This window comes from Clinocottus analis, unplaced genomic scaffold, assembly GCF_023055335.1.
Source record: "Clinocottus analis isolate CAN_PGR_092001 unplaced genomic scaffold, fCliAna1.0.p SCAF_8, whole genome shotgun sequence".
In the NCBI taxonomy this organism is placed as follows: domain Eukaryota; kingdom Metazoa; phylum Chordata; class Actinopteri; order Perciformes; family Cottidae; genus Clinocottus; species Clinocottus analis.
In genome coordinates, this window is record NW_027176240.1 from 19,984,968 (window position 1) to 19,994,026 (window position 9,059).

General features: G+C 45.7%; 1 protein-coding gene across 2 annotated transcripts; it reads right to left on the bottom strand.

Moving 5' to 3' along the window:
- Positions 1–1,967: 1,967 nt before the first annotated feature.
- On the bottom strand, positions 1,968–7,643 carry fgf8a (fibroblast growth factor 8a). 2 transcript variants are annotated; one of them, XM_068568422.1, is made up of 5 exons: positions 7,019–7,643; positions 6,875–6,911; positions 6,037–6,184; positions 4,122–4,228; positions 1,968–2,472 (listed from the first exon to the last, which is right to left on the bottom strand). In XM_068568422.1, the coding sequence occupies exons 1-5, from the start codon at positions 7,048–7,050 to the stop codon at positions 2,188–2,190; spliced, it is 609 nt and encodes a 202-aa protein (XP_068424523.1). In that variant the 5' UTR covers positions 7,051–7,643; the 3' UTR covers positions 1,968–2,187. The 2 variants fall into 2 exon arrangements, with proteins under 2 accessions (XP_068424523.1, XP_068424522.1); XM_068568421.1 differs by having other exon boundaries at positions 6,037–6,217; positions 7,019–7,642.
- Positions 7,644–9,059: the final 1,416 nt, after the last annotated feature.

A 9,059-nucleotide genomic window follows, 5' to 3' on the forward strand; every position in this document is an offset into this window, starting at 1 on the left:
TCACATGTTGGAACAACTTCTTGTCCAACAGCCATCGGAGCGGTGACTGTGCTGCTGCATTCAGTGTTGTATTGTCATTGCAGTTGCGTTGCCAGGTTTTGCACCATCTTGCCTGACTTTCTGAATCCCATTGACTAAAAGCCAACAGGATTGTTCTATTAGATTTTAGATTTTTGCAGAAAATAAGCTCTACGGCAAACAAGCAAAAATGTATAATGCTTACACTTTTTGTTTAACAAGATACTCTTTGAAGATAAGCCATTTTTGTGATATTTGAATGCATGAAGCAGAAGTAGAACACTAGTTTTGGGCTCAAAATGAACAACACCATGGTGATGTAGTACACAGAACAAGGTTGTTAGCAACCGTTTTTTGAAGTTTTGCATTTACTAATGTATTTTATGCTGTAAAACAAAACATTATTAATCAAACCAAAAGCTCATTTAAAAAACAAACATTGATTTTAGATACAAGGAAACCCAAAGAGCAAAAATGCTGACTCATTCCTGCAGGTTGAGTTGATGAGTGCAGTGTGGATGAATAGTATTCATCAAGAACTGGAATTGGAAAGTTTTGGTGTTTCAAAGAGTTTTTAGCTTCTTTCTAAGAAAAAGCACATTAAGACGTTAAATCCTGAGAACACACACAATGAACGGATCAACTGATTTGAGCCTTTCAATAAATTATTGAGCACATAAATGGACGCCAGCAATTACACACGTCGTATTGAATCACAATGCCACTGTTTGTTTCAGAAGTTGCTGGAAACGTTGCATATCTTTGAGATCCCTTTGTCGTAAATATTATAACATTCACATTGTTTTAATGCTGCATGTGTCTTTTCAGACTTTTCACACAAATGGGCCCAAAACAAGCGTGTATCAAACAAGAGTTTAATATCAGCATTTCAATGTACATTTATTACACATTTTAAATAAATATTCCATCCTTAAAATTATTTTACACATCCTCAAATAAAAATATATTTATATATGTATAAAAAAAACTAACAGACATTCAGGGGGCAACAAAAACACAAGAGTACGTGTGTGTGTGTGTGGGGGTGTGTGTGTGTGTGTGTGTGTGTGAGGGTACTGTGTGTGTCGGGGGTTCCCCACACGCTGCATTGTGTCGTGTCATGATGAAACGTAGCTGCCACGCGGTGTGAGAACAGAAGCAGTCGGGATGCGCCGCAGCGTTCCTGCAGCGTGCTGAGTCAGCGCCCTTCAAGTCTCCTTGAGCAGCAGGCGAGAGTCCAACAAAAAGACTCCAGTGGTCGTCACGAAACTATACAAATGAAACAAAACACATCGAACACTACGCTAAGATGTCCCGTTAAGTCAGATAATTAGTTCTTATGTGCATCTGCAAACAGACCTGGTAACACGTTCTATGACGCGTCATGCATGAACAATACCTGTTGTAATAATGTGTTATAATCTGCTCGTAAGTACTGGATAGTTATAGTTGTAAGCTCTCCCAAGTATTCATAATGCTCATAATCAGAATAATTATAAAGCATTTATAATGACTGATAAGGTGAAGTATCTTAATATTCCACAATTACAAGGATAATAGTGTATTTTAACTCCCATAGATGTAATTGTAACAAACAATGTATAATATTTTTTAACGATACATTATATGTTTGTCATAATACATTATAATGTGATGATAAGTTACTCTAATTGGTCATTGTTTGAAGTTGTAAAGGGGGAAATATGATTAAATCTACACACAAAATGTTGTAAAAATAAAAACAGTGACCACTTAGATTATCACATTATAATGTCTTATAACGGTGATTACAACTGTTATCTCATAAAGCAGATGATAACGCATTATGTATGTTTATAATGCGTTTCAGACATGGTTCTAGAAAATGTTACCTCAAAACGTTTTTTTACACAGGTCAGCACTAAGTCTGGAGTAGAAAAATAGATCCCTCATGTTTTCATCTATGTACATTTTTTTTTTTTTTTTTTTTTTACTTTGAGAAAAATAGAAAACGACCTACGATATAAGATATAGTAATGCTCAGTATAAAAATGCCTTTAGAGTGTTTTGTATGGGGGGTGGGTGGAGAAAGAGAGGAGTGTGCCGGCTGCAGGGTGATCCTGTCAGTCCCGTGAGTCTCTCTCTCTCTCTCGCTCTCGCTCTCTCTCTCTCCTCCATCTCCCGGCATCCTCAGCGCTCCGTCGAGTAGCGCGTGCGCTTAGTCCTTTGCCTGAAGGGGTAGTGGACGAAGTCGAACGGGCGGTGGTGGCTCGTGTGGGCGGGCTGTTGCCCCTTGGGCAGCCGCTTCATGAAGTGGACCTCGCGCTGGTGCTGGCGCGTGCGCGAGCCCTTCCGCGGCCGCCCGCGGCGCGTGAACGCCATGTACCAGCTCTCGTAGCGCGCGTTGCGCAGCGCCGTGTAGTTGTTCTCCAGCACGATCTCCGTGAAGATGCAGTCGCGGCCGTTTCCGTTATTCTGCGCGGGAAAAAACAACAACACGAGGAACGCGGTTAGTTGGAAGATTTACTGATGGGAGGGGAGGGGGGGGGGTATCGCATGTATAAAAGGCTTCCCTGTGCAGCACACACACACACACACACACACACACACACACACACACACAGGGGCCCTCCCCCTCGCGCATGCAGCATATGCTACAGTCATTACAGATCAGAGAGAGAGGGGGGAAAACAGTAAGCGATGACTCTTCCCCCTCCAGCAAACATCCAGTGGCCCTTTGCGGGTCAGTAGCTGGATCCTCCAGCCATAAAGCCTCCAACCCCCCCCCCCCCCCCCCTCCTCCCTAAAGGGTCACTTTCAACCCCCTAAAGAAGTTTGATCTCCTGTCGTAGTTTAAATATAACCAAGCGGGGCTGCCATCGCTGGATCCCGACACACACCTTTCCCCGGGGCCTACTGCACGCGTTCAGCTTAAGGGCCCCCAGACGGGACGCCCAAAGGGGAAGTGTGTGCTCCGGTTGGTGAGTGAAAGTTGTACAGTAAGGGTCAGCTGAACCAGCGTCGACTTGGACACGCTGTGCCGGCCTACTGTAACCAGCCGTGTGTTAAAAATAGTCGCCCGAAAAAGACTCTCTCTCTCGCTCTCTCTCTTCGACACACACACACACACACAGGGGCCGGGGCAGGCTGTGACTGGGCCGGTAGCTCGGGGCAGATGGTGTGCGAGGCAGGGTGCTGGGTGGGTGGAGGGGTTAGTGTGTGTGTGTGTGTGTGAGAGAGTGGGGGGCGGAGGGGGTGCTGGCAGCTCTGTTTATTAGCCGTCACAGTGAGATAGCCTGAGCCTCAAACACACACACACCTACACAACTCATGACAGCAACGAATACACATCCCGGATCCACTAAACCCTGACCAAGAGCCTCATGTATAAACGTAGTGGATCTACATATGTAGATCGATCATCAGCCCTCGAAGCTGGAGGCAACCGCCACACACCAGCTCATCGCTCATGAAGGTTTGTTTGCAGATTATGTGGAGGAGCGAAGAACATTTTGAACTCCGAATTTTGCGTTTAGCAGCTTCAAAGTCGTGATTCTAAACATCAGCAGTGCTCCCAGTGGTTTTGAAGATATCGTCTGAAGTTTGGAATTATTGTTTAACAATCTTTTCCTCAACAGATCCCATAAAAAGACTTAATACGTGTTACGTCTGTCTCTATACTTTTCGACTTCCTGTTTGTGGCTCTCGGCTTCAAGCTCATTGGTTCCTACGCACAACTTTAATCTTTAAAAAACGCAGCGATACACAAATATGCTAATGTGTTCATTTAAAGGCTCCTTCATTTAGTAACGCTGAGTATGATCCATGTGTTGGTTATTTAATGGGATTCGTTGAAATCAGAAACAAATCATGAACACTGATACAGCTTGGATCATTTTTGGAACTATGTTTAGTTTATACTTGGCCCAGTATGCAGTGAAAAAGGCTATTTCCAGATGATGTGAATAGTCTATATTCACCGTACATTCCCACACAAACAACCCTGAACTTAACCGCAAACCATTGGATCTGAGTTTTGCTTGAGTGTTTTCTTTAACATCTTACTTTTTCCCTTTCTCACTAAACTCTTGATATGCTTCCCAGAGGCCGACTCTTCTCCTCACCTTGCCGATGAGCTTCCCCCTCTTGTTCATGCAGATGTAGAAGCCCGTCTCGGCTCCCTTGATGCGCACTCGGCTCCCGAACGTGTCCGTCTCCACGATGAGTTTAGCTGGAGGGACGAAACGAAAGTTAAGAGAGGTTGACGTGCCGTCAGTGCAGTATTCTTTCAGACATTCAAAACTTAAAGGAATGGCTAAAGCATCAACAAAAACACACGCAGATATGCTCAAGTGTGTTTCCAAGCATGCATCCTCTCTCTCTGAACACACCCACACACACACACACACACACACACACCAGAACTCGAGGGACCGTTCCTGGGGATTTTGTGCGAGCTGAGATTCTTGCAGAATGACAAAACCACGTGTCTCCTGATTCTTTGAAAGCTAAAGAGGAGCGACCCTCGGGCCCTCGGGGGATTGCTCCCCTCCGAATAAATCTGCGTTGACCTCACACATAAAGCTGCACGTTCATCTCTATCTGCGCGAGAGAGACATGCGGACGCTGCAGAGGGAAAGGACTTTGGTTGCTTTGCAGCACGACATCGTATAAAGGACTTCTGACAGGATGACCGATGCAGCGATGGGAGATTCTGGTGGATGTTCCTCCAGAAACATTAGGATACCTTTTCTAACCCGCGTGACCTCGTGAAAACGCGTCCACGGCGGCGACCACAAGGGGTCAACCAGCGACTAACCGCTACACGGTGGAGAGTTACGGCTGGGACTCGAACCGGCAGCTTCAGCAGAGTCTGAGTGAAAGACGTGGGAGGGCCCCCACCACCACCACCTTTCGCACTATCTCTCTCTCGTTCATTCCTCCAGGTGACCTGACGAGCTTGCGCGCTCCTCTCTCGGCCACACACCGTGACATCATCGCAACAACTCCACTTTTGATGCCCCATTTTGCAAAAAGGTTTTCTAGTGGACTAAAACAAAAAAAGGCAGGCCGGAGCGAGGCCCGTTCAGGCCGGACGGAGAGGGGTTGGAGGTGGAGGTGGAGGGGGGAGGACGCTATGCAGGAAATGTTGGGAAGGTGGAGAAGTGAGATGACTTCTAATGGCTCTTCCAGACCGGGGCGGGATCTCTGGAGGATCACCTCCAGCATGCCTATACAATCCAGCGGACGGTTTCTGTGAGCTCGGAGGCCGCAGAGACTTTGGACCACAAAGACAAAGACCACCTCAGTCGGCTTGGTTTAGGGGCCGAGGCCTCACATAATGCTGCTGATGGGGGGGAGGGGGGGGGGGGTCTAGACACTCAGGGGTTTGAAACCAGACAGAAATAGACTGATTGAATGTGAATCTAATGTTTTCTCTTTGTTTATGCCCATTCACACGTCTTTATGAATGAAATGCAAATATAATGTTAGACTTTGAGTTATTTCAGCTCTTCTCGTCTCAGTTTTTTTTTTTAATGCTTCAGGTCTTCTGCACTATACTTGAATGTCATTATTAGAATATTGGCTTTCAGCCAAGTCAGGACGAAATAAACAAGTGGTGGGAATCATTTCAATCACAAAGCCAAAACGAAATGTAGAAGTAAAAATAAATGCTGGTTGCTTAAAAAAACTAACTAAATAAAAAGGTAAAATAATACATGTTTTTTGTACATGTGGAGCCAGCAGAGATATACAATGAAAAAAATATGATGAAGGAATATATTTGAAAAACATTTGCTTAACTCGAAGCTAAAAGGCGCGCGTGCAGAACGGACAGTTACAGATTTAAATGGCGTCAATTGAAAATAAAACATGCAACAAATCCAGATGATGTGTGTGCGAAATTTGACAAACAAATATATACATTCAAATAAAATGATTTGAATCTACAATTCTGATTTTTTTATTTTTTAATCTAAGGGATCTGCTTCAACATAACATCTCTATCGCCGCAGGACAGAAGCGCGCGTGTCTTACCGTGCACGTCCCCGTCGTCGGCCATGGCGTTGATCTTCTTGCTGGGCAGGACCTGCACGTGCTTGCCGCTGGTCCGGCTGTACAGCTGGTAGACCCGGATCAACCTGCGGCTCACGCGGTCCGTCACTTTGCTCTGCTCGCTTACATGCTGCGTGAAATTAGGCGGGGACTGATTGGTTACCTGTCAGAAATTAGACGTCATCACAATCATCAGTACGTGTTCATTCCTCTTTTTTTATTTTTATCTTCTACTCATTTTTTTCCCTCTTCTAAATGTATGTATTTTACTAACAAAAATAAATAAATCGAGTATATATTGAGTTTCTGTAAATGATCCTGAACGCAACAACAGCTTGTTGTTGTTTACCTCCCCGCGTGACAAGTGGAACAACTTCCAGAGCGGAATGAACCGCTTCCCAAAACAGACGCGCGTGTGATTACAGGTTGTGCGCGCGAGCGTGGCTCTCCTGTCTGTGATGGAATGACTCTGCGGCCACATTGCCCCCCTTGCTCACTTTGAAACCCCACAACATCATTTTCCACCCCACGCGTGTCCCCTCTGCCCCGCGTCTGTGCCCACGCGCCCCGTGCCAGGGCCCCGGTGTGTGTCCACCAGCAACCCGTGCCAAGCGGGCCGCGCGCCCTCGTTGGTATCCCATAATGTTGCCATCAAGCCCTCACCTATTTTTCTCCCTTTGACGCGCTTTTATCGACTTTTTTAAAATTATTTTGTGTCGACTAAATGTGTACGCGAGATAATCCGCAATTTATCACTTCAAAATAAAATAACATCATGACAGAAATATTGACAAAAATAAATAGAAGGCATGTGACATACCTGAGCGTAGTAGCAGAACGCAAACAAGTGGAGACACCTGCGAGGAAGGAAAAGACACGGTAAGTTAGTGGTGGAGCTGCGGCGCGTAAAGGTGGAGGAGAGAGAGGGAGAGAGAGAGAGAGAGAGAGAGAGAGAGACACTCACAGATAGCTGAGTCGGGATGCGATGGCTCGCATGTTGGATGGAGGTCTGGGGGAAAAAAGGCTCTTCCAGTAAATTGTCACCGGGGCTGCGCTGTCCAGCAGAGCTCGTCGGAAGTCAAACACTCAAGTCCAAAGAATTCACCGGAATCCACAACACACACACACAGGCACACACACACACACGAACACAAGCACACAAAAAATAGGTCTGACAGGGGGCTCATGCATGCGCAGCGAGCACACACCTCGTCAAATAAATGTCCATAACTGGCTCAAACAGCAGTGATACTGAGGAAAGCCGCTGTGTCAGAGGCCCGCAGAGCCGAAGTGCACGAGAAGTCTTTCTTTTTGTGGAAAAGCGCTGCAGGGATGTGTCCCTATATTATGTATATCAATGATAAATATAGGGCTTCCTATACTTAATATATCTAAATTAATTCAAACAAACATACTGGTCCCGAGCTGTCAGACTGTTCCTCCTCGTTTGTAATCCTCCGCGGCCCTCAGGTGCGCGCGTGTGTGTGAGAGAGGTCCCGCGCGGAGATGCTGCTGCTGCTTCCTCCGCTCGCTTGTGGCAGGACTGCAGGGGCTGGACGCAGCTTCTCTCTCTCTCTCTCTCTCTCTCTCTCTCTCTCTCTCTCTCTCTCTCTCTCTCTCTCTCTCTCTCTCTCTCTCTCTCTCATCCCACACACCGCTGCCGTGTCAAAGCACGTCGGTCGGTCGCTCTGTACCCCCCCCCCCTCCTCCTCTTTCTCCCCCTCCCGCGATCTTGCTGAGAAGAAACCCCCCCTCTCCCCCCTCCCTCCCCCCCTCCCTTCTTTTCCCTTTGCGGGAACAAAAGCGCTCTCCCCTCCCTAACTCCCCCCTCTTGATTTAAAACATCTCTCTACCTGAGGAGCGGCCCTACGCGCTTGGTAAGAGGGGGAGGAGCCTGGGCCCCCGCACGCGCACTACACACCACCACAAGTCTGTAATATATATAATAGAAAAAAGTATATATATATATGAATATTTAGATTTATGTGTATGAGAGAAGATACCTATATATATATATATATATATATATATATATATATATATATATATATATATATATATATATATATATATATATATATATATATATATATATATATATATAAATGTATGTATATATATACATACATCTTCTTTTTTGTTTATTTTTTCGTGTAAATATATAATATATCATACACATATGACGGTAGCACGGTGACCTCCTGCTCATCGCTTCTCTCTCCTCAGTGTTAGTGAGTTTTTTTCAGGAGGGGGCGGGGGGGCTTTGTGTATTGACAGAGCAAAGTGTGAGACATATTAAAAGGATTACAGGCGATTAGCGCTTCTTTTTTAACTCCCCCCTCCTGAATTTAAAGAGAACTGAACGGCAGAGACAAACAGGCTTGAAATAAAAGAAGAGAAGAAGACGTATTCACCTCTTCATCCGACAGGTTGGACCACTGAAGAGGCGCTGGACGCGCAGGAGCCCCGGTGAGGTGACGTGAAAACGGGACCGTTTAGTTTGAGAGATGCGCCACATTAATTACCCGCAAACCACGCCCCCTTTTTATTATGGCGGAGTAAGCGCGATCGTTATCAGTTAAGACTCGTGATTGCTTTTGACCATTAATTAGACTCGATCGGTATCGATCATTACACAGCACGGTCTGATTAGGACATTAATGTGGTCACATTAGCGGGAGAGGCTGTTTGTAGTGTAAAAAACACCAGAAAAAAGGAATAGTCGGCAGAGTTGAGAATACTCAAGGACCAGGACCAAGACTGTTTCTCTCTGGTGACGTAGACAGCTGCATACTTATTTATTCACAATGTAAGTATTGCCCTCGATGCATCTTTATGAGGCCTATAAGAGGTGCTTATCCAGACAGTGAAGACAGTGAAGATTGGTCATGCCAGTTGCAGCCACCAGTGGGCGCTCCATGGGGCCAAAGAGGGAGGGGGGGGGGGCTCCAAGTGTACTCGATGGTGTATTGTGACTTTTATCAAACACAGGAGCTGTGAATAGC